At 38.2% G+C, this 26,248-nt stretch overlaps 2 protein-coding genes and 2 pseudogenes across 2 annotated transcripts; 1 reads left to right on the top strand and 3 right to left on the bottom strand.

The window, feature by feature from the left end:
* Positions 1-1,312: 1,312 nt before the first annotated feature.
* Positions 1,313-4,792, top strand: LOC123784921 (solute carrier family 25 member 43 pseudogene; annotated as a pseudogene).
* Positions 4,793-5,910: 1,118 nt separating this feature from the next.
* Positions 5,911-6,825, bottom strand: LOC123785182 (olfactory receptor 4C11-like). Its single transcript, XM_045786895.2, has one exon. The coding sequence runs from the start codon at positions 6,823-6,825 to the stop codon at positions 5,911-5,913; it is 915 nt and encodes a 304-aa protein (XP_045642851.2).
* Positions 6,826-14,603: 7,778 nt separating this feature from the next.
* Positions 14,604-15,641, bottom strand: LOC123785180 (olfactory receptor 4C15). Its single transcript, XM_045786894.2, has one exon. The coding sequence runs from the start codon at positions 15,639-15,641 to the stop codon at positions 14,604-14,606; it is 1,038 nt and encodes a 345-aa protein (XP_045642850.2).
* A 9,030-nt stretch (positions 15,642-24,671) lies between these two features.
* LOC123784920 (olfactory receptor 4C6-like) lies at positions 24,672-25,636 on the bottom strand (annotated as a pseudogene).
* Between the last annotated feature and the right edge of the window lie 612 nt (positions 25,637-26,248).

The raw sequence follows: 26,248 nt of genomic DNA, 5'->3' as shown, positions 1-26,248 counted from the left end.
GACTAGTTGGGGTCCCAGAAGAAGAGGAAAGAGAGAGAGGGACCGAAGATATTTTGGAACAAATCATATGTGAGAACATCCCTAATCTGGGGAAGGAAACAGGCATTTAAGCCCAGGATGTACAGAGAACCTGCCTCAAAATCATTAAAAATAGGTCAACACTTTGATATATAATACTGAAGCTTGCAAATTTCAAAGACAAAGCAAAAATCCTGAAACCAGCTCAGGAAAAGAGTTCCTTAACCTACATGGGTATAAATATAATAGACAGGCAGAAGACCTATCCACAGAGACCTGGAAGGCCAGAAAGGACTTGTGTGATATATTGAAGGTGCTAAATAAAAAACTATGCATCCAAGAACACTTAATCCAGCAAGGCTGTCATTCCAAATAGAAGGAGAGATAAAGAGCTTCCAGCACAAACAGAAACTAAAAGAATTTGTGACCATTAAACCAGCCCTTCAAGAAATATTAAAGGGGATCTGTTCAGTGAAGAGAGAGCCTGAAAGTAAAGGAACAGACTGGAAAGGAACAGAGACAATGTACAGAAACAGCAAGGGGCATGGAGCCTGCTTAAGATTCTCTCTATGTCTCTCCCTATACCCCTCCCCACTATCTCTCTGAAAGAAACAAAAAAAAAAAAAGAAAAAAAGAAAGAAAAGAAAAGAAAAGAAAAGAAAAAGAAAAAGAAAAAGAAAAAGAAAAAGAAAAAGAAAAAGAAAAAAGGAAAGTCAAACAAGAGAAAGGGATCAGTCATGCTAAGAGGAATTTGATATTAAATAGGCATAAGGAAGGCCTTACTAAGGAGAGATTAGAATAATCCCATAAGTAGATGAAGCTATAGGGCAAGCACCCATATTTTAGGCAGGGAAAGGCTGCCCGATGTCATCAAGAAATTGCAAGGAAGCCAGTATGGCTGGAGTCAGGGAGCAAGTATGGAAGTACCTGAAGAGGCCAAAAGGGCAATACAAGGTCAAATCATTGTAAGAATTTGGTCTTTTTCTCTGAGCAAAATGGAATCACTGCAGGGTTTTAAGGAGAGAAGTGTGCTGTGCTGAAAATAGACTTAGCAGAGCAAGAGTGGAAGTACGGAGAATTCTGATTCAGGACTATGATTTAAGTGAGAAATTATGGCAGCTTAGACCAGGATGAAAGGGGACTTGGTGGGAAAAGAGTTCATATTCTGCATATATTCTGAAGGCAAAGTTTTTCTAATAGGTTAGGTGTGAGCTGTGATATTATCAATTTTTTGGACTTCCATCTTTTGGGCCTGGAAAACTGGAAGGATGGAATTTTCTGGGGAAGGCCATAGATGTTTGACTGCAACAACAATCAGTCACTGTTGGTCTCCCAAGCCAGGATGGGACCAGTTGGGAGTCTCAGCGTGGTGGTGATTCTGGGGGAGGGGTCCTGGGGACATAGGGAGTCCAGGACCTGGAAGGGAAACATGATGGCATGCCTGCACCTTTTCCCCTGCAGCACCATGCCTACCGCAAGTTCAATGCTGTTCACAGATGACCTGGACTATATTTCCCAGTGGTGCTCCATCATGGCTGGGAGTCTGGCAGACATTATTTTCACCATTGTGATACATCCTACAGACCTCATCAAATCCAGGCTAATTGTGCAGAATGTGCTGGAACCATGTTACAGGCATATCCTCTGTGCTTTTTCTACTATTTACCATTGGAAGGATTCCCGGTCCTTTGTCAAGGGGGTTATTTTACTGTTTCGGATCTATTTCTTTCTCTGCTGGTTCCCTTCTAGTTTTCATGATCCTAGAGAAAATCAGGACAGGACTCTGAGATCGGTTCTCTCTCCTTTAGAACTTTGCCAGGGTCTGCCTGGCTACTGAGGCGGCCCAGACTCTCTCCTTTGCCTTCAACATGATGAAAAGAAAAGTAAAAGCTCAGAGCCTCTTCCTTCCTCACTGTAGAGGAGTAGGTCCATTTTTCAGGAGCCATGGACTTCTTCCCACAGACAGTCAAAGCCTCAGGGCTACTGGGCTCTAGAACAGACTGTCAACTCACTGAAGATACTTCCATATTTTGGAGGTGCATTTGGCAACTTTGAGTTAGAATCTGTCTTTACCAAAATTGTTACATTGTGTCTCCTCTGACATAAACTAACTGGAGGGCTGGATCAGAGTAGAAGCCCCAGGAATCATGGGTATTAAAAAAGTTCTTCAAGGTTGCCTGGGTGGGTCAGTGGGTTAAGTCTCTGACTCTTGATCTCAGCTCAAGTCTCGATATCAGGGTCATGAGTTGAAGCCCCTTGTTGGGCTCCATTGTGGGTGTGAAGCCCACTGGAAAAAAGAAAGACTTCAAAACAGGACAACTTACATCTAAAGAATGACTACTTTAAAATCAAATAGAAGTGTACTGACTAAGAGGTGCCTGGGTGGCTCAGTTGGTTAAGCATCTGCCTTAGGCTGAGGTCATGATCCCAGAGTCCTGGGATTGAACCCAGATTCACGCTCCCTGCCTAACGGGGAACCTGCTTCTCCCTGTCCCGCTGCCCCTGCTTTTGTGCTCTCTCTCTCTCTCTCTCTCCACCCTCCCTGTGTCAAATACATAAATTAATAAAATCTTAAAAAAACAAAAAAGAAAAAAGTGTACTGACCAAACGCATGCTGCAGTCACAGGTAGATGTTGCGTCATATTGTGCACGCATGGAGTGACTAGAGGATACTGTTGTCTGCGCTCCTGGAAATGTGAAGATTGAGCCTTACACCACCTCTGAGCTCCACACTGAGGTCCCTGTGAACACCTGCACCACTGGAAGGTTTCTCAACATGACTGTCTCATGATGGAATTTCACCAGATTTGATAGCAAAACCAGCAGTAATGAAATGTGCATTTCACTCTGAAAGTAATTGTGCAATATACACAACACCAAAGAAAGGTGATTGCCCTGACACCTCGAAGCAACAAATAGTTGAAGTGGTTGAGCAGATACCAAGTCATCAGCTCAGCCACACGGTCACACTTGCACTAAACCACATCAGCCTAGTTTTGCTCAATTTGACCCAAGACTTCTCAACACGATCATTCTGGAATTCATAATCTTTGCTGAATTCTGAGTACATACACCACAGTATCAATTATGCCTTTGTAAGAAACTAAATGAAAATACTTAACATTTAAAAAGTATCACTATTCTAGAACCATGCTTCCTTATGTAAATGTGAAGCAGCCCAGGCTTAGATGTTTCAGGAATCTTGTATTTCAGCAAGGCAATTTTTACCAAGACTGCTTAATTATGCCCCAAAATATCTTCCAGGTGAAGTCATATACAGTTTAAATCACCTGAATTCTATGGCTTTTTAACCTGCCTTACAAGGCTACCCTGAAAAAATAAATTATTTAGTCAAGTTATTCTCCAAAATGTCTGGTTGCCTAGAAAGAATCAAATAGAACATTTGAAACATATCAAAAACAAAAATGTAACTGGACAAAAACACTTTAGGCTAATCCTCTCCACTAGTTTTTTAAAAAAATAGGATTTCAGATTGTTCCACCTTGAGCAATATGTCCATCCAAATAGTGCCTATGAATTTAAAATATCCAATATTAAGTTGTTAATTTATATACACATAGAATTCCAGTATGTTGAAATGTATACACACACAGGTTTCCAGGATATTAAATTTATTTTTGAAAGGGAAAAAATCAGTCATTAAATATAAAGTTTTCTGTTAGATACATAAGGATGGTATCAAGCAAGTAGCTGAGTACACAAGTCTGGCATTCAAGAGGGGGGTCTGGGATGGAAGTCTAAATGTGCAAGTCATCAGCATAGAGATGGTATTTAAAGCCACGAAATCCCTTGATTTTATTTTACTTTCAATATAACTTATAAAATGAAATTTTTCCTCTGAGCTTTAGTTGCCTAAATACAGGCACTTTCAGAGAAATCTCCACTAATCAGAAATGATAGAGAGGAAAAAAAAAAGTCTTCCTGATTAGCAGTGATCTTCCACAAACATTCTCCTAATGGAGGTTCCTAAAACTCAAGGCTAAAAGCTTTCTCTCCTTCATAATCTCACATTCATTACTACTTCTCCTTTCTCCTCTTTTCTCTTCTTCCCTCTGTTTCTATAGCAATACTAACTATAGCAATTAACAGCAAGGATAAATTTGTGGCAAAGGTGGCAAGGCAAGTAGCTTATTGATGCTTCTGCTATCAACCAAGAAATTCCTGACTCATCACCTACAGGATTTGTACTTTTTTAAAAAGATTTATTTATTTATTTGAGGGAGAGAGAGAGCATGAGAGCGGAGGGAAGGGCAGAGGGAAAAAAGTCTTCAAGCGGACTCCCTACGAAGCATGGAGCCTGAAATGGGGCTAACTCTTACAACCAATGAGATCATGACCTGAGCAGAAACCAAGAGCCAGAGGTTTAACCCACTCAGCCACCCAGGTACCCCTATAGGGTCGTACTTTGAGAGATTTTCTGGTACAGGAGATGATCTTTAGATAAATCTTCCAAACTTTTATTATCAGAGTTTGAAGGTTGAACTTTATCTTCAAGGAGGCATACTCATGCAAAACCTCTCAAAGTGGCTTTAGATGGGTTCATCTGCCACACTCCAAGCTTCAGTCACCAGATCTGTAGGAAGATAGTCTTGGTTATATTTATACTCAGAGACAGACTCATTGCCCACTCTCACAGGGACTGGCTGCTGTTGTCAACACTCATTCGTTAACAGGACCTGAACTAGAATGTAAATCTAATGAGATACATGAAAAATATAAATCAAAACACCAAAGTGCTTATTCTAGTCACTAATCAATACTTTTCTCTCCAGAGAGGAAAATCTCTATAGGAAGCCAAATTACCAGTCAAAGTTTGCTTAATAGAGGTAGAATTCAAGAAGCGATAGCCTGAAACGTTTCTCCCAACCCAGAAGTGTACATGCTATGCTGGGCAACCAAGCAATCCTACCCACTAGTCAGTGAGACACTTCCTTGCATCTTCCTTTTTGGATGAAATATTATAATGTTAGCTCTGTTTTTTTCTGTCAGTTGCTGCTTTTCTCATATGTATGATCTTATCCATGAGGTGTTGATTTTTATAATATAACTCTCAGAATCGGAAAAAAATGTCCCAAATTCACCAACCAAGAATTAGGGAAATGCCCGTGGACTTATATTACAAATGTATATGAAACCAAGAATATGGACAAATAATGAGAAACATGATAAACAGAGAAGAGAGATATTAAAGTACATAGAAATCGTGGATCAATACAATGAATATATTTGTTATAACTCAATTATACTATTTGAATAGAAGGTCATGAGTTATCTCCTTCTACGTGCTTAAGAGTCAAAAAAAGGGCCAATTTTTAAAGATGTTACAAAGGGAAGACGAGCACCAAATAGAGGCTTAATTAGTTGATGTGTATGCTCCTGTGGGATCATCAGTTTCTTGTAGTAACTTTGGGCTATTCACAGTTTAGCCAGAAAAGCTAAGATCCAGATTTGGTAGTGTCAAAACTGATTTGCCAACAAAATACATCAGGCAAGTTCAGGGGACATTTTACAACCCAGGTCAGAAACATGGGAAGGAGAAACACAAACCAGAATAATGTAGAAATTAGGGAGGTACAGTTATAGACGCAGCAGAAGTTGACTCAGAAGCTGCTGTGCACAGAGCAGAAGGGAGGAGTGGGCTTATCTTCCCACAAATACAAGTGCAATTGATATTGTGGCACTTTGTGATATTGACCCAAAATGAAACGGGTCTGTGTTCTGTGGTCATTCTACTTATGTCTCCAAACACCCTACTGGGAGAGGATTCAATTGTCCATGTTGGGATGAAAACATATTCTCTTTTCTGTCAATCCAATTTTATTAAACTGTTACAGAATTAGAAGTTGGAGTCCTCTTTTTTCCCATTGCAAGTCACAGTTTGTTGCACCATAATTTCCTCATGGCTTTTTTCACTTCTGTATTTCTCAGAGTGTAAATCAAAGGGTTGAGCACAGGTGTCCCAATAGTGTAAAACACAGCCACCATCTTGTCCACTGGAAATGTAGTTACAGGGCGAGTATATGTGAATATACATGGGACAAAGAATAAGATGACAACAATAATGTGGGATGTGCAGGTAGAGAGGGCTTTCTTTCTTCCTTCTGCACTCTGGTTATTCAGAGAACGTAAGATGAAAATATAAGAGGTAAGCAGGACTATGAAACTTACCATGCAGATAGCCCCGCTATTAAAAACTATGAGTAAATTGATTGTATAAGTGTCCATGCATGCAAGTTTCAGCAAAGGTGTCATGTCACAGAAATAATGATCAATGACATTGGGTCCACAGAATGGTAGTTTCAAAGCCAGGAAAATCTGTGAAGAAGAATGGATACAAGATACCACCCAGGCCACATTCACCATTGTGCCACAGACTTGCTGGCTCATGATGGTTGTGTACCGCAGGGGCTTACAAATGGCAACATAGCGATCAAAGGACAGGAAGACGAGCACCAAGACCTCCAAACACCCAAAGAAATGAACTGCAAAAATCTGGGTCATGCACTCATTGTAGGAGATGACTTTCTTTTCAGATACAGAATCTACTATCAACCTAGGAGCTGTGGTTGTTGAGAAACAGGCATCAGAAAAGGACAAGTGGAAAAGGAAGAAGTACATGGGGCTCCCAAGTGTCCGGCTGTATCTTACGGTCATCATAATAAGTAAATTTGCCATCAGAGTTGCAAGGTAGAGAAACAAGAAGACCACAAACACGACTTTCTCCTTTAGAACATTCTGTGTCAACCCAAATAGAATGAACTCATTCACACTGCTATTCAACTCCATGGTTACAGTGAATGTAAATTGTTCATCTGCAGAGAAAATTAGGGAAATAGTGACCCGGCAATAGTGGTGAAATTAGATTCAGAATTGCACTTTTATAGTTCTAATTCCATCAACACATAAACCAATGGCTCTCAGGTTTTCATATATTATAATCACTTGGGAAATTTTGTTTTGTTTCATTTTAATTTTTTGATGCTGATGTCCATGCGTTAACTGTGAGCATTAACTGAAGGTCTTCCTATGTGGACCAAGATTTTCAGAGGTAACAAAGCTCTCAAGCGATGGTGAGCTCTGTCAAATTCTGAGAACTAATGACTTTGCTGTATGATCTTGATCAGATCACTTTAATGTCTTGAAGCTTTTTCTTCATTTGACAATTAGACACGCTAATAGATACACAATTAAGTATATACTTATGTGTATGATGTGAATACAATGTATATGCAGCTCAATTGCTGAAAAGTTATATCCCTATATAATTTTAATATATAAACACTAGGAGATTCTCTCTTAAAAAAAACACATTTCTTGATTTGGACACCAGTTTGCACCTATTATTCCTGAACTCTTGAATATCTTGTTTCAATTATGCTTGGAGAAGAAATTACTTCTGCAAATTCAGGTTCCTGGTGGCCATAGTTTTATCTTCTATTACTTCAATTTAAGAAATTACTACAATTTATCTTTATTCTGTCTATAATATTTCTGTACCTTTTAATATTGATGTCAAATGATCTAGAATATATTTGAGTATGAGTTTTGAGAAACTCTTTTTTTTCTGATAAATCATCAATCCTTCAATGAATCAATAACACCATCAAATCAGTCACAAATATGTACTAAGTACATACTCATATCTGCAATCTGTGTAATGAGGCATAGAAATGTGTCCTCAACCTCTTTACAACAATTTGGAGGGATAACAGTCCTCTAGATAAGATCATTAACTACATAAGAATTACACACAACTCTATGTAATAATACCAAGTGAATTTTGGATCCAAATGTACAAAGGTCCCTTGCTCACAAATTGGCTGGTCAATGAAGTTTCAAAAATGAGAAAATGAAGTAAGGGCTTTAAATATGTTAAAGTGAAGTTTCCAACACAGTTCTGTTAAACTCAAGTTTTCCATAAATTTATACTGGCTTTCCCTAAGTAAAATATATATTTTAAAAATACTGACTCCAATCACCCATTTACTCCAAATGAAATTCCATATCTAAATAAAATTTAAAATTTATTTGCCATCCAGCTTAAATAATATTAGTGCATTATGATAAACTAGAGATGTTATAACTACAAGCTCTGATGGGCAGTTCCAATGATCTCTGATAGCTATAGAAAATAAAAAAAAAAAAAGATTACTTTGTTTTAAACATTAGATTCTTAGGGCACTGGGTGGCTCATTCAGTTAATTGACCAGCTTTTGGTTTCATCTCAGGTCTTGATCTCATGGGTCTTGGTATTAAGCCCACCGCCACCCCCTCATCTGGCTCCATGTTCAGCAGAAGTATGCTTGGATATTCTCTCCCTCTGCCTCTTTCCCCACTTCTTCTCTCATTCTCAAAAAAATAAATAAAACCTTAAAAAAAAAAAAAGGAACATTCGATTCCTAAAACGTGATGGAACCAAAGGGAAGAAGTACTTGGTTGTGAAGACAGGAGCAGTTAGGTGAGAAGAGTCAGTAAAATATCATAGAGGAAGGAACATGCATAGCTTCAGTTTAACATAGAGATGATCTCCATAGAAACTATATTCTCATTAAATTAAAAGGTAGTAATAGAGAAATTTGGGGGCAGATAATAGACAACCATGAAAGCCAGGTGATGTAGTTCTATTTTGTTTTATTTTAAATAAGCAAAAAAAGATTTGGGGGCATTAAGACAAGAAAGTAGTACTTAAAAGATGTATACATTATGTGCGATCAATACCACCACTCAGAGTTCTATCACTGAATTCAGTCATCATTTCCTGATATGCCCCAACTGTCTTATCTCCCTGATTTTGGGGGACATAGCAGTAATAGAGGATGCTTTTTTCTTTCTTAATCCTTAATTTTTACTTTTACCTGTTGAAATGTTACAGTTCAAATTATATTGGTACCAATAATCTTCCCTTGATTTTCCCAGGTCAATAGGGTTGTGCCTCTACCTCTTACATTAATGTGCTTTATTATATATATATATATATATATATATATATATATATATATATATATACACATATATACATATATATACATATATACATATATGTATATATATGTATATATATAATGTATATAATACATACAAACAATACACAATTGAATAAGGTGATCATAGATTATATATTATTATTCTTCCGTAATCTTCAAATGTCATTCAAACAAAATTTCTTTTTCGTTATTTCATTTGACCTGCACATTTTCTTACAAGGTAGGTGCATCCTCTTGCTTTCTGTACAGAGAAATCTATCTACAGAGTTTTACCTGTGATACATAAAGTTTCTCTGAGTACAGGCTAGAACTAGAATGGATGCTACAAACTAGCATCTCTCTCTAGCATTCACCCTCCCCAGCATATAAACATCAAATCCCTATCATCATGTAGATTGCATCCAAGAGAAGACAAATCCTGAGCCATCAGAGAAGGATGCCAACTGATACCTTAACTCTCATTCCTGACTCCAAAAATCAGGTTCTGTAAACTGCATGGTGAGTTAAAGGGAAAACTAGATACCCAAGTAAATAACAGTAAAGAGGAAGACACAGCAAAGACAGAATAGAGTCAGACCAGAGGTGAGGAGAGTGAGAATGAGCAGACACCAGGGAGCGATGTGTTAGGGAATAAGATACAAAAGGCATACAAAAGAAAAGAGGTGAGCTAAAAATGGTGGAGAGGGTCATTTGGTCCAAGTTTTCATCAGAGAGTTCAGCTTCTTTCTTCCTGACCCACAACACGATCCCCCACCCCAAAACCAGACAGAAGTTGCAGTTGTGGGTCATGAGCAAGGGGTTAACAAAGGTCTTAAAAACCCAAGTGTGTAGAAAGTGCACTCCTCTCTTGTACTCCATCCCAGAAACATCACCACTGATCTAACACTTTTCAAATCAGGGGACTCCCCAAGATAGAAACTTCTGCCACGTTGGCCTCAATACCATGCTGCAGTTTCTTGCTCTACCCCACCCCTACATTAAGCAGAGGTGATTTGAAAGGTAGGAAAGCTTTGTGCTGAGGCCAGGAAAGGCTTGGGAGCTCTGGACCACCTCAACCTTTCATGGCTGGAAATAGTATGCAGGAACTTCATCATTTGTTAGAAGACACTCTGAGTATAGATTCCATCAGATCCGTCTTGAAGAAGCAAGGTGAAGAAATTATCTCAGACATATTGAAAACTTACCTCTTTGCTTATGATGAAATAGATGACTTCCAATATAGTAAAAATTTTTGTATCTTCCACTTCAATTTACTTAAGGTAAATCATAGTAAGCCTGAATAAAACATGCAAACTATACTTCATTGAGATTTATCATTGTTTTTATCACAAGAGGTGATGGGATGTAGAGATTTATGGAGAAGAGGGACTCTGCACGTGGCTGTACATCACACGGTTCCTCCCCAGAAGCACTAAGTTAGACAAAAACAACACGGTCTAGATTGGAGCAAGGGAGATGGTCATGAAAAAGAGAAATTTAATTCAGATACTCAAAACTTTATGGAGGAACCTTATCCCTGAACTCTGAGAGAGAAATGCCTCTGAAGCTGTCTCTCTTCCCAGACATGCTCTTTTGGAAAGCACAGGAGGTAACTGATTTCTTCTTACAGCACTGTATATTTATAGCAATTCCCACACAAATTAAAAAATGCCTAAGGCATCCTTCCAGCCTCAGGACCTCCAGGAAAACCATTCCTCCCAACCCAGTCCCAAAGGATGTCCAATGTGCTACCCTGTTCAGATAGTCCATGGGCAAACACGTGCTTTGGGGCCAATTAGTTAGCTTCAACTCACTGTGAACTGAAGGAGACAAAATCTGTTCACTTCTCCGTAGGCTTTGCTTAAGCCCATCTCTTGAAGAAGCATGAAAGTTGTTGAAGCCAGGTAATGGCTCAGATAGATGAAGTAGACAGGTAGACAGACATAAGAACTGGACACACCATTATCTGCTATTTGATGTTAAGCAAGTTTCTCACATTCTTTAATTTCCAATTTTCTCTTATGAAAGGTCAGCTGGTAATAAGCTTTCTTTTTTTTTTCCTTTCTCTTTCTTTCTTTCTTTCTTTCTTTCTTTCTTTCTTTCTTTCTTTCTTTCTGTACCTTTTTTAGAGAGAAAGAGTGCACAGGAGCTGAGGGGAAGGGCAGAGGGAGAAAGAGAAGCTCAAGCAGGCTCCATGCCCAGCGCAGAGGCCCACAGAGTGCTCAATCTCATGACCCTGAGATCACAACCTGAGCTGAAATTAACATCAGACACTCAACTGACTGAGCCAAGCAGGCACCTGAATTATTTCTGTATTTTAACATTAATGCTCAGTTCTCCCATTCCTAATCTTACCTATATTCCTAGGTCAATGTAGAGAGGAAGACAGGAGAGAAAAAAGGAAAGATTTTTTGAATATAGGTCTTCTGTATTTTCTTTTTATTTTTATAGATACATCACCTTCTTGGGGTGCCTAGGTGGCTGTCAGTTAAGCCTCTGACTCCTGACAATGGCTCAGTTCATGGTCTCAGGGTCATGAGATCCAGCCCTCTGTAGGGCTCTGCACTCAGCATAGAGTATGCTTGTTCATTTCTCTCTACTCTTCCCCCTGCTTGCTTTCTCTCTCCTCCCTCTTAAATAAATAAAAAAATAAATAAATAAATAAAATGAATAAATGAATAAAATCTTTAAAAAAAGATATGTGCCTTTTCACTTACCAGAGAAAGCTATTAAAAGATGATGTAGATTGCATTACAAATTACTTTCACGTGGCACAACATGTTATTACCCAGCACTCTGGTCCAAGAATCACCTGCCAGGTGTGCCACTGTCTGCTAGACACGTTCAATGGGAGCGAGGTAAGCCCTGCAGGATACAGGGGAAGGACAGAAGGTGGAGACAGGAATGGTGGTGAGAGGATCCCACAAAAGAATGCACAATGCTTTGCACTCTTGCTGAAAGGTCTACTGGTAACCAGCAAGCACTGGTGTCTCACAGAATCATCCGAGAGAAAATCACACCCCAACACCTGGCCACTTTTATTACAAATGGACTAGAAGAATCCTCAGGAAGGTGTTCGGTGTGCCAGTTAAGGTCTTAGAAACCAGCTTCCCCATCAATTAAATGGGAATATGAAGACCTTATCTATAAAATATTTCTGGAATGAAGCATGAGAGACTATGGACTCTGAGAAACAAACTGAGGGCTTCAGAGGGGAGGGGCGTGGGGGAATGGGATAGTCTGGTGATGGGTAGTAAGGAGGGCACGTATTGCATGGTGCACTGGGTGTTATACGCAACTAATGAATCATGAAACTTTACATCAAAAACCAGGGATGTACTGTATGGTGACTAACATAATAAAAAAATTTTTTTTAAATATTTCTGTAAATCTTAAAATATACAACATAGGAAAAGAATGAATCCTTGGCTCAGAGAAAGCACAGAAGAAATATTTATGTGTCTTTATTAATCCTAATTAAACATGAGGTATTGAGAACCAGGGAAGTGAAATACCTCACAAAGTTCCCACACCTAATTAGTAACAGAACTGAGCCTAGAATCCACATCTTTTAAGCGTAAGTGTAAATTTCTATTATGTTCATATGATGTGCACAGTAATGTCACAAGATTTATTGTCCTGGAAAACAAGAACAGGGAATGAATGACCCCTGCATTGAACTTCCCAATCCAAAAGCCCTAAGTGAACTCCTTAAATATGAAGGAATGATTAAGCTCCTCAGTTCTGTTGGAAAAATTTTGGAGGGTGGTTTCCAAGGAGATCCTGAAGTGGCCACATGCCAAAAGCCAAGTCAATGATCACTTGAATCTTCTTCAATCTCTGAGTCAAATGACCTTTAGTGCTCATTAAATTTCTTGTAGACCAAAGGACTGGAGGACATCTGGATTCCAGGTTCTGTCGAAGCAATGCCAGGACTTGCTGAATGCACTTGACTATGCTCATTCCATCATGGAAACTGTGAAAATAGAACAAATGCCAACTGAGGTTTGTACTAGTTTGAGCCACCTTTCTTCATCTTAGCATCAATCAGGGCCCTGATTTAAACTATGCTTGTTTAAAGTTGTATCTTACTAATGTAAGGTTTCCAATGAATAATTCAGAAACTCTGGCTAGATAAACCCAACTAATACAATGCAAATTGGAGGCAATACGTGATTTTTTTATTATTATGTTATGTGAGTCACCATACAGGCAACGAATGATTTTAATGGGATCAGAAATACTTTATGATTAAAAGTCAGATCACTGAGAGCAAGATTTGTTGCAGGGAATGGAAGAGGGATAGAGAGTAAAGAATGAGAAAGTGCATAGAGAACAATGGCTTAATATTCTATTTGAATTTATGTGTGTGTGTGTGTGTCTGTGTGTGTGTGTGTGTGTATATATATATATACATATATATATACATATATATATATACATATATATGTATATATATATATATGAAACCATTACCAAGATCTAATATCAGCAATAACTACATTCCTTTGCCAAAGTTGACACGTAGGTGTGTTAATGTTCAAGATAGACTTAAATGTGAATATGGAAAGATATCTCATTTATTCACTTATTTACTGAACTCCTACATTAGGCTGTTCTAGATGATTATGATACATCATGAATCAAAAAGAGAAAAAAAAATTCCCTGCCTCACCTAGAGCTTATAGTCCATGAGAGGAGACTGACCAAAAAATTAAAAATAAGAAAACTGAATAAATTATATCAGCTATCAGAAAGTAATAACATTTCTTCAAAAATTTAAAAAATAAATATGAGTAGATGGGTAACTGGAGTCATGAAATCCAAGGTGTGCGTTGCTCTTTTTCAGAACATAGTCCTATGATACAGAGACACCTACAGCTCAGGTTCTGCGAATGCTTGATCTCTTCCACACTTGAGTCCTGACTGTTGTCTTCACCAGTTATGGAGATCAGCGCCCCATGCATAACCTTCTTTCACTTGAAATAGTGTGAGTTTCTGTTTCTAATCTCTAAGATATTTTTGTCATTCCTCCACAAAGATTTACCAAAGCAGGGGGTGAGTGGCAAGAGTTCTTTTTTTTTTTTTATTTTATAATGATTTTTTATTATATTATGTTAGTCACCATACGGTACATCCCCAGTTTTCGATGTAAGGCTCAATGATTCATTAGTTGTGTATAACACCCAGTGCACCATGCAATATGTGCCCTCCTTACTACCCATCACTGGCCTATCCCATTCCCCCACCCCCCTCCCCTCTGTTGGGTAATTTCTCTTTACAATTTTTTATTGAATATTAGATTTTAAGTAAACATAATCTCCAACTCTTTTTAATTTACTATGAAGATACCGGATTACCAAACCAAAGTTGACAAGTGATCTAAGTGGGAAAATATTTTCCTGACCCTATGTTACTGGGTTTTGTGTTTTTGTTTTCAGTTTTGATGTTTGGTTTTTGTTCTTGTGGGGTTTTTGTTTGTTTGTTTGTTTTTGTTTTGTTTTGTTTTTCCATTACATTAGCTCCTATGAAAGAGGCCCAAACACAAAGCTTTTCTCTAAAAAATTTGACTTTTCACAATTTTTTTAAAAACTTAATGTTTCATTTGTCACTACAAACCATTAGTCTGTTCCACACTTTCTTTATGGCACTTTTCATTTCCCTATTCCTGAAAGTGTAAATCAAAGGATTGAGCAAGGGAGTTAAGATGGTGTAAAATACAGCCACCATTTTGTCAAAGGAGAAAGCAGATGGGGGTCGTGCATACACAAATATGCAGGGGACAAAGAACAAAACCACAATAACAATGTGAGATCCGCAGGTGGAGAGAGCTTTCCGCTGCCCTTCAGGACTATGGGTTCTCAGAGAGAGCAAGAGGACAACACAGGAGACAAACAACAAAGAGAAGATTATGATGCAGATAGACCCACTGTTGGCGACCACCAAAAGGCCAAAGATGTGAGTGTCAGTGCAGGCAAGCTCCAGTAATGGGTATAAATCACACATGAAGTGATCAATGACATTGGGGCCACAGAAGGGCAGCTGGAAAGTAAAGAGAATTTGTATCATGGAATGCAGAAACCCCCCCATCCAGGCTATACCCATCAGAATGCCGCAGAGTCTCCAGTTCATGATGGTTGTGTAGTGTAGAGGCTTACAAATGGCCACATAGCGGTCATAGGCCATGGCTGTGAGGACAATGACCTCCACCCCAGCAAAGAAGTGTTCAGCAAAGAGCTGGGTCATGCAACCTCCAAAGGAGATGGTTTTCCTCTCATAGAGGGAGTCCACAAGCATCTTGGGGGCAATGACAGTGGAAAAGCAAGCATCCAGGAAGGACAGGAAAGCCAAGAAGAAGTACATGGGGGAGCCCAGGAGTGCTGGGCTGCTGCTGATGGTCACCACAATTAGCAAGTTGCCCCCCACAGTTGCAATGTAGCCAAACAAAAATACAACAAACACTATTTTCTGAACATTAGGATTCTGTGAAAGCCCCAGGAGGACAAACTCAGTTACAAAGGTTTGGTTTAGCATGATTTCCAAGGGAAAGCTCAAAGCTGCCAGAAGGAACATGTAGAGTCTACAATTAAGGGAAAGAAAAATTTGTCTCAGGCCAGTGTAAAGTGATACAGTAGTCATTAAGAAGCTGGTGTGTCACATGAAAAATTATCTTCTGTGTTTCTAGCGTTGCTAAGAACACAAAATTCAAAATTTGTTGAAGGTGGTAGTGGGAGGTCAGGCCAAGTTGAGGAGCAGAAAAAGTATTATTAAATACTTTAAAGTAGCCAGAGATTCAATAAAGGGGAATGGAGGTATCCACCTGTGGAGAAATACTTTATCTCAACTGCCAACTCTAGTCACTTAATGGCTTCCTGGAGTGAACTGTTGAGAAGGGTTCTGAGGAAAGGAGCATGACAATGGAGTCCTCATGTCCACCCATGAGCACAGAATGGGAGTAGGGGGGGATTTGCATGCCATCCCTGCCAGGAGTTTGCCTGATCTGCAAACAGAAGAATAAGATCCAGGTTAAGAGGCACTTGCATATCATGGCTACTCTCCAAACATGTCTTTAAACATCTGAAATGAACTTGGCCTTTAAGATGGGTTCATTCATTCCTTATAAAAGAGAAAGATACATGGGAAACCTCCACACAAACACAAAACAAGTATCCATGTGTTGAGTTGTTTTGTTTTGTTTTTTCATTCACCATTTTAAAATAAGAAGAGATATTTAGAAAAAAATGCCTATATCAGAGTGTGGCCATGATGTAAGTTAAATAATACCAAAAAAAAAAAAAAAAAAAAGTGTTCTGGGTCTAGTTTCCAGAAAACAGTCTTATCTGTATTTTAATGGTAGGAAATTCATGCATGCAAAGATAAGGTTAACAGCAGATGTTCGATCTGGGATGTTAACAGAGAAACGCTGGCTCTAACACCCAAGTTCTTCCCAGCATGTCAACAGAAAGGAACAAGAACCTTCCTTTTCTTGTAAGAATGCAGGTCAGGGTGGCCATTCAATTCTCCATCTACCTGGAGAGGTTCAAGCCTTCTGATTCCCTTGTTCATGTTTGGATGAGGCCCTTTGATGACGGACACAGAACAAATGAGTGTAGAATCAGAAGATAATGGTCTAATTACTTACAGATACAAATTGGCAACAATTTGGTATTATTTTAAAGCAGTGTTGACACACACAAAAAAATGAGCTGGAAATTTTAATCCTTCATAAGATAAAATATGTGTTTTTTATAGTCATGGTTTTAAAAATAAAGTAATTCTAAAATTGCAGTGAAATAGCTTAATTCATGTAATCATTTGAAAAATGTTTTTGCACTTTATCTAGAATGATAAACATGTTTTTATTCCTCATAGTAGTAACTCCCTCCATAAAGATTATTCTAAAAGTAAAATAGGGTGGTATAAATTTTAGAATGGAAGATGATGTCATATCATTTATAATAGTGAAAACTTAGAAATATCTAACATGGTCAATAATGGGAGGATGCTTCTGTACATCAGACTATTACAATTTGATAGCACACGATGCTGTCAGTAAAACACTAATTAGTAATGTGAGGACATGAATGGTGAAGAACTTTTACAATACATGAAATGAGAAAAACAAAAAATTTATAATAACTGCCCATTTTTACAGACATGTTAATATAATTTTAAACTCAAGAAGTGAACATTCAAAAGTAATAGACTTTTATTTTCAATAAGTATCATACATAACTATATGAAATCTAAAATAAAAAATCAAGTTTACTTTTTTAAAAAGATTTATTTATTTATTTATTTATTTATTTATTTATTTATTTTAGAGAAAGAGTGTGAGCAGAAGGGGCAGAGGGAAAGGGAGAGAGAATATGAAGCAGACTCCATGCTGAGTGCAGAGCCCAAGGCAGGGCTTGATCTCAAGATGCTGAGATCACCACCTGAGCCAGAAGCAAGAGTCAGATGCTTAACCCAATGCACCACCTAAGCACCCCTAAAAATCTGGTTTAAAGTCCATAACATCATCATTTTCCATCAATTTATCAGTTCAGAAAAAAAGAGATGGGCCTTGAGGATAATTTTATTAACTGTCCAGTGTAATTAATTTGTGTAGTTGGGACTAACACATCATAACATAGCTTCTTAAACTCAAAATGTTAAACTATTATAAACTTTTCATAAATACACATATCATGGGCCCAAATTTTCCCAAAGATTCAAAGGTCTACCCTTTCTTGATAGCCATACTCTTTAATACATTGGAGGTGCACCAGAGATTGCTTAGGGGCTCTCATGGCTATAAACGGGACGATGGACATCTCCTGAGCTGCGACCTTAGGAATTTTGCCTCCCCACTATCCCCTTTGCCCACAGTTTCCTTTCCACTCATTTTGGCACAAAACTAATTCTAGCATCAATCATTCTGAAAATAATAGAAATTCCTGTTTCAACTTTGAAGTATATCTTTAAAACTATATTTAAAACTATATGAGGATCCCAATAATTCTGACACTGGACCATTTCATGGCATCATTAATCTCTTCAAACCTTTTTTCATGTGCTACTAGCTGCCTATCTCTGCTTTCCTTCCTTTCCTTCCTTTCCATCAGCTTGTCTTCTAGATCACTGGTTGACTCTTCTGCCTCATTTACCTCGGCTGTTAAGAGTATCCTGTTTAGGCTGCATCTCATTCACAGCATTTTTTAGTCTGGCCTGATTAGACCTCCTTTTTACCCTTAGAGATTCTATATTGTCACTAACACTTTTTTCCAGCCCAGCTATTGACTTTATAAATGCTCTCTTGAATTCTCTCTCTGACATCTTGCTTATATCCATACCATTAGTTCTGTGGCAAAGGATATTAAGAATAAAACAACAACAACAACAATACCAAAAAAACAAAACAAAACAAAAACCAAATGAGGAATTAAAAGTAAGGTCACCATTATAAATACTATTCTGTAATTATATGTCAAACTAAATTTAAGCTATATTTTTATGTACTTATTAGTACATTTCAATCATACTTGCATGTATTTTTAAAATATATATGTATTACAAATTAAAAGAAAAGATTAAACCTCCATTCCTAATGATTCTCCCTAGAATCCTAAAATCCACTGTATTTTATGATCCAGGATCATTATTTACTTCAGCAATATAAAGAATTATGCTTTGTCTGTCTAACGAAACATATTCTATTCACTACAATCTGGGAAATATGTTCCTTTCAGATCAGATTCCTTTCTCTCTTTTCAATATTGCTCTGCTGATTCCCCTGAATCTTTTATACTCTTACTATTTCTGCAACTGGAAAAAAAATAAAAAGCTTTCTCTGTTTCTACCTGTGTCCTTCCTGAGGGATGTCTGAGCCTTCTTTTCTTCTGTTGTCTTAGTGACTTAGCAAACTTTAAGAGAGACAAACCCAACAACCAGCACTAAAGCAGTGCAGAGCTTCAGCCATTTATATATTCTTGAAAGATTCTGAGGCAGAAATCTAATGTTATTTTTGGCATCAAATGCACTTAGAGAAAATTAAGTGGACATATTTAAAATAAGAAACCTCTGCTCTGTGACTTGAATAAGACACTTGCCTACCCTTAATGTCCTTCCATGTGCCATTTTTTGGGCGTTTGTGGTGGCACTATAGAGTTCTGTATTATATATAATAACTCTGTGAACAGTAAACAGCACTTACATTCACATGCTTGTGAATCAGTACTCCTTACAGCCTCAAAAATGTCCACCTTTTAACCTAAAACATCAGGATGGAGACAGCATTAGAAGATGAATGATAAATGAGAATATAATTAGAAAAAAAATTTTTAAAAATAGGATTCAATGACTAGGACCAAAATAGGTACTTGTTGCATTTCATTGTCATCTGGATTTAACCTGAAGATGAAAAACTAAAGAAAGTTCTAATTTCATTAGATTTGAAATACTAGGTACTCGTAACCCTCCAAAAAAGTTTGCACCTGACAGCTGCTATTTATTGAGCACATATTATTGTGCCAAGTGCTGTCCTTTGAACTCTAAATGCATTATTTTGTTTCCAAATCCTTGGAGCATTTTAATATACAATATAAATTAAAATAAAGATTTGGGGCCAAAAAGGTTATGTAGCTAGCCCAAGTGTACACAGTTAAGTGATAGACCCATGCTTGCATTAATTAGACTTGGTAGCTTGGACCACAACACCCATACTTTTAAGTACTACAGCACACCTTCAAATCCTCTCTGAAAATGCAAAAATGTGCATTATAAATCTCACCATTTGTCAGTTTCTTGAAAATTCTGATGATGGCAATCTTCTATACTCCATGGAAAAAAGTCCATTCAATAGCTATCCAAACTGTGAAGCATGTTTCCAAGTCTTACTTCTACATAGAAGAGAGAGAGGATGAGTATCTGTGGCAGACAAGGTAGAGAATGTGCCCCACTGCTTATCAATCTTCAACATGGTCTCAGGGAAAAAAAATAAAGAAAGAAAGAAGCAAAAGTTTCCTCCTTCATTTCCAACTGGAATTTAAAGAAGTTTCCTGAGAGGTCACGACCCTATAGAATTGCTTCTCAGTTCTCCTCAGGGTTTGGAAATTTCCCATCAGTATGATTTTTCAAGACACAGTTACCTGTGGTTTCATTTGCTCAAGTATTTGCAAAACTTTTACGTCTCCAACCAATTACAGGGGTTTCTTTTTTTGTTGTTGTTGTTCTTTTTCCAAATTCTCCTGGGTTTCCATGTGAGGTTGCTTTCCATTCCTTTCATATTCAGGAATAGAAAACTGTGCATTGGGATGGAATACGATATTTCTGTGCAGGATTAAGGCAAAATGCTGGTGTACTTACTAAATACAAGAGCTGAGTTCTGGGATCAAGCACAACATCAATCCACAAGGACTTGTAATGTGCTGGGATTAGAGTAGCAACAGGTGCTTATTAAAGATTAACACATTTTATGAATAATGTGCAAAGATGTATGGACTAATCCAAAAACGTGTTTTTTCTTCCTCAGTACATAAGCTATATATGCCATGACATTAAAACTAAAGAACACAATTTTTAGACATTAAAGGAAACTTTCTCTTTCCATTTTTTTTAAAGAGAAGGAATGTCAGGTCTGCTTACTCTGAATCTAGGTAGCCCTGGGATTGAGGCTTGAGGGAAACTTGGACTTAGCTCCTGAGGTCCCTTCAGAAAGCATCCATAACAAAGAGTTTATTGTTCTATACACTCTCGATCCTACTTATTTTATGTCTACTCTCATCTGACTAAAAGAAGTGGAATGGAAGCGATTCATCAGAAAAGTGAACGTGCAGAAGCACCTTCACCCGTGTTATTAAGGGACAGGTGTTATTCACCTGTGGTATAAAGAAACAGGTTATTCTCCTGTAGGATTAAGAGACAAGTATTATTTTCTTTTAACTGACACTGTAGAAAGTTTCCCTGACCAAAAGAACCATCTGACCAGGACGACACTCTCAGAAGAGATGATCTTTTAAACACATGCCTCAATAGCAGGACTCCAGCAATTAATCCTGGGACCCTGGTTCCTATTTCAAACCACACCCAGCATCTTCTACTTTATTCCATATGCCCTGCTCTGCTTCATCATCAATTATTTGATTCTGTTAGAGGAAATGAGTGGTGTAACACCAAAATAATAGTGTGAAGATGGGATGGGACAGATAATATAACAATCATGTTATTTGTGCAAATATAAGGTGAAGTTTAAAAAAAATAGGTTTACATCAAAAACAAGAGAGGACAGAGACAGAGATACTCACAAAGAAATGTATAAAATTGGGGGATGGAGTAAGGGGAAATAAATAGCAATTTGCCTTTCCAGAATTGATCCAATAAATCATTCTACCCACAGATTTAAAATCCCAGCTTCATCATTTATTAAATTACAAAATTTATACCAACTTTCCAAAGATAGATGGCTTAATCTCTGGGCCATTTCTTCTGTTCTTTAGAGTTCTTTATTAACAGGCCTACAGCCAAATGCTTACAAAACAGAGCTTTTTGGTATATTCTGATATGTAGAAGATCCAGTCCCCTTATCTCTATGTCCCTCACACTGTTTTTATTGCCAAGACTGTTCAAACATAGCTACACATACACACAAATTTTAGAATCAGTTTATCAATTTCCACGAAAATACACTCTGTCATTCTTTTGGAGGGGTGTTATTAATTCATCACAGAAATTGGTGTCTCTAAAATCAGGACCTCATCTATGGTGGACAGAGACAGCCAAATATTTTTATAGGACCTCTTCCTAAGTGAATACTCAGTGTGAGATATAGTGAATTATTGATGAAGTTCTAGAATTGCAGGTAGAGAGGAGGTACTTTTGTATTTGCTTATTGTCCAATTAGAACACAGAAAGATTCTTCCTGGTGTCTAAGCATGTCTTCCTTTTCAGACAGAACCCATCTCTTCTTGTTCTCTACAGAGCCTCTGTATGTTGGAATAATGCCTCTTCTCGACACACTGCCTTCCTGGAACCAAGGTTCTAGGCATAGAACCTGGGATACTTTATAGGTGGAGAATCCAGAGCTTCTAGAACATTTTGTTGACCCCATAAGGAGCATAGAGAGTCAAAGAGCACTCCAGAGGAAGAAACAAGGATGAGACCCATGCAATCAGGTCCAGGCTGGGGTACCCCACCAGACGGCACTGCCCAGTCCCAGACACTGGAGAACCTAGAAAACTCCACAAAAAACACTTCCAAGTGTGGAGTCAAGAACAGAAGCTTTGCTTGCCCATGCCTAAGGGTAGTACTATAAAAAATATAGGTTCTTCCCATTTATGAACATAAACTGAGTTAGTCATGCAGATGACTGGAAGAACATATTTCAGGCTGAGAGAATAGCCTATATAAAGTCCCCACAGCAAGAACATAACTGACCAGTAAGAGGAACAGAAAGGTGCCAGAGTAGCAAGAGGAGTTACTGAGAGTTTAGTTGTAAGCGAGGAGACCAGAAAAACAACAGGGCAAAGAACTACCTGATTTTTAGTAATTAGAAAGATTTTAGCATTTGACCTGAGTGACATAAAGAATCATTCCAAAGTATTGAGTAGACGAGTGGCTATCATCTGACTTACGGTTTTAAAGGATTTTTCTCAGCATGAAAATACAACTGTGTTGACAATAGAATATAAGAGCAAAGATGCCAAGATGAAAGGAAGGAGAGTAGGTATGAGGGAATTGCAATCAGTCAGATGAAAGATGACCGTGGCTTGGAATGAGAAAATAGGTCCAAACGTGATAAAACATGGTTGAATTTGAAATATGTATTGAACGTAGGTCAGCAGAATTTCCAGATAAACTGGATGTGACATATAAGAAAGAGATTCCAAATATGCCATCCTCTGAGATAGAGAATGTTGTGAGTGGAGTGGGTTTAGAGATGGGGAAGAATCTATTTGTCATTCAAGTGGAAATACCATGAGGGAGGTTGGATTTCAAGGACTCAGCCTCAGGAAAGATGCCTACACTAGAGGTAATAATTTGGGAATCTTGTTCATGTAGGAAGAATATACCATGGGAGACTAGATTCAGTGATGGAGTTCATAAGATGAGAAATGAGGAAAGAGTATTCAATTTAGGGACACAGATATCATTGGTGACCTTGAAAAGAGTGTTTTCACTGTTAGTATGTTTCACTGAAGTATGCCTGGAAAGTATGCCTGGAAACAGGGAAATGGGAAACAGGCCTTACAGAACCTCTTAACTTTTGTGGCAAAAATGAGACAATGAAATGGAATAGTAGCTCATAAAGGAAATAAGATCAAGGGAAGATTTCATTTTAAAAATGAAAGAAATAACAGACTTTCTTCACTGAAGCAAATGATCCATTAGTCAGGGAAATATAGATGAAATAAGAGATGCCTTTATGTGAGTGATAAGGAGGTGAGGCTCAGAACACAGACTATAACAAGATTGGTTGTCTTTGGATAGGAGCACAAGTAATGTGTTTATTGGAGAAGGTAGAAGGTAGCATATAATTGAACAGATGCTAATAAATTGGTAGATAAAGTCATGACACTGTGGAAATGTTCTCCTGATAGCTTAATTTTTGTCAGTGAAATAGGAAACAAGTTCATCTAATGTTTCCCAATAAATTTGATGTTTGCAATAGAATAGCTTTTTAGGCAGATATTCTTCTTCAAACTAAGGCACCATTTGAACCTATTTTGCTATACCTCTGTATCATGAATAATATTGAATTTTTCAATTCTAATATAGAGAGAATCACTCCATTAACAAGCTAACATTACTGACAGCAAGTTCCTATAAAAAAGCAGTAAGACCAAATTTGTTTCAGATGTTAGTGTTAAGTCGGGCATTGAACTCCTAAGTAATGTGTTTAATGAGTAAAGCTATTTAAATTAATTTAGAGAACCCATTGAACAGATAAGAGAAGAAATTTGTGAAATCAAAGTGACAGATAATACCTTCCCACAAGTGGTAAGAACAGCTCTTACCTATGTAATAGAAGATGTAGCTTTTGGACCTACTTTTGACAGTGGGGAAATTCCCAAACAGATTACAAATATTTAGGGCTAGGAATATCATTGTGATCCTTCCAGTTCTGTAGTTCTATAATTAAAACAGAAAAATTATAATCTTTTTTTTTCTTTTACAAAAAAAAAAACAAGTTATTTATGCTGCCATGGGCTTTTTCTTCTTATTTCACATGAGGCACGATGAGGACATGTAAGATGAATCCAGGAATGAAGAGGCAGAGAGTTACTGAGGGGAATGACAGGGAAAGTCATCAGGAGAGACTTGTTCAAGGAGGTGGAAGTTTCACTGTAAGGAGGTGAAAATGGGAAAAAATGAGATGGAGCTAGCCAAGCAATAGCTCTGGGAAAGAGAGGTCCAGCAGCCAGCAGAGTAAGAACAAACAAAAGCCTGAAGCAGGACCTGAATTATTGAAAACCAGGCTTGAATTATTTAAAAAAAATGTTTAAATTTAAAAAAGGGGGGGGGGGGCAGAAAGGGTGGCCAGGGTCTTGTAAGCAAAGGGCTGGAGCACAACATGTACTAGACAGGTAGGAAATAACTTGATTGTAGTATCTTAAGCTGATTTGCACACTTAAAAGATGCCATTGGCTGCTGTGTGCCCAATGGATTGGAACGAATGGAACTGGCAAGACCTCATTGTCCTTCTAGGAAAGATCTGTCCTTAGCATGTAAGCCAATGACACCCAGTCCCTCGTTTCACCAGTTTCCTCATGGCATTTTTTACCTCAGCGTTCCTCAGGGTGTAGATCAAGGGATTCAACATGGGTGCAACAATAGTAAATGACACAGCCATTGTCTTGTCTATGGGGTAGGTGGCCACAGGTCGCACGTACAGGAAAATGCATGGCACAAAGAACAAGATGACCACGGTGAGGTGGGAGCCACAGGTGGAAAGGGCTTTGCGCCGCCCTTCAGAGCTGCAAGACTTCAGGGAGCAGAGGATGACCACGTAGGATGTGATGAGAATAAGGAAGATGGTCACACACATCACCCCACTGTTGAGGATGACTAAGAGACCCAAGGTGTGGGTGTCCATGCAGGCCAGCTTCAACAAGGGAAACAAATCACACATAAAGTGGTCAATGACATTGGGGCCACAGAAGGGTATTTGATACATGAAGAGAAGCTGTATTACTGCGTGAATAACTCCCCCCACCCAGGTCCCTCCCAGCAGTAGGTAGCACACCTGAGGGCTCATGATGGTCATGTAGTGCAGGGGCTTACAGATGGCCACATAGCGGTCATAGGCCATCACTATGAGAAGGATGATTTCCCACACCACCAAAGAAATGCTCTGCGAAGAGCTGGGTTAGGCAGCCTTCTAAGGAGATGGTAGAGCTCTTCGAGAAGGAGTCCACAATCATCTTGGGGGCAATGACAGAAGAGTAGGTGGCATCCATGAGGGACAAGGAAGTAAGGAAAAAATACATAGGTGATCTCAGACTCTGACTTGTGATTACGGTTACCACAATGAGTAGGTTTCCCAAAACTGTGAACACGTACATAATTAGAAACACAGCAGAGAACATTTTCCGCAACTCCGGGTTCTCTGTAATGCCCAAAAGAATGAATTCAGTCACATTGTTTGGATTCTCCATTTACTATGGTCTGATATAAGCACACCACTCTGAGATGGAAAATCTACAAAAGAATATTATTTTTAATTAGTAGTCACTAAGTGTGTTGTCCAATTTTTACACTGTGACTCATGCCCTCTTTTCATTTTTGTAATTTTTCTTTTTAATTAAAATCAGCTTTATTGAGTTATTATTTACATCCTATAAAATTCATTTGTTTGAGTGTACAATTCAATGATTTTTAATGAATTTATAGAGTTGTGCAGCCATCACTACAGTCCAATTTTAAGACAGTTTTGTCACCCCCAAAACATCCTCCCTGTCCATCTGCGGTCACTTCTCATTCCCACCCCTCCACTCCAGCTGACCCCTAATTTACTTCCCTTATCCATAGATTTGACTTTGCTAGCCATTTCACATAAATAGAATCATACAACACGTGGCCTTCTGGGTCTGCATTCTTCCACTTAGCATAATGTTTTCAAGGTTTATCAATGTTGAAGCACGAATCACTACTTCATTTCTCTTCATGGTAGAATAATATTCCATTCTATGGATATAGTACATTTTGTTTGCAGATTCACTACTTAATGGGCATTTGGGTTGCTTCTGCTCACTGGCTATTATGAATAA

Source organism: Ursus americanus, chromosome 24 (genome assembly GCF_024610735.1).
Source record: "Ursus americanus isolate L20-20 chromosome 24, mUrsAme1.1.p, whole genome shotgun sequence".
Classification (NCBI taxonomy): Eukaryota; Metazoa; Chordata; class Mammalia; order Carnivora; family Ursidae; genus Ursus; species Ursus americanus.
Note: the sequence above shows the minus strand (reverse complement) of the source record. Positions and strands in the feature narration are given on the sequence as shown.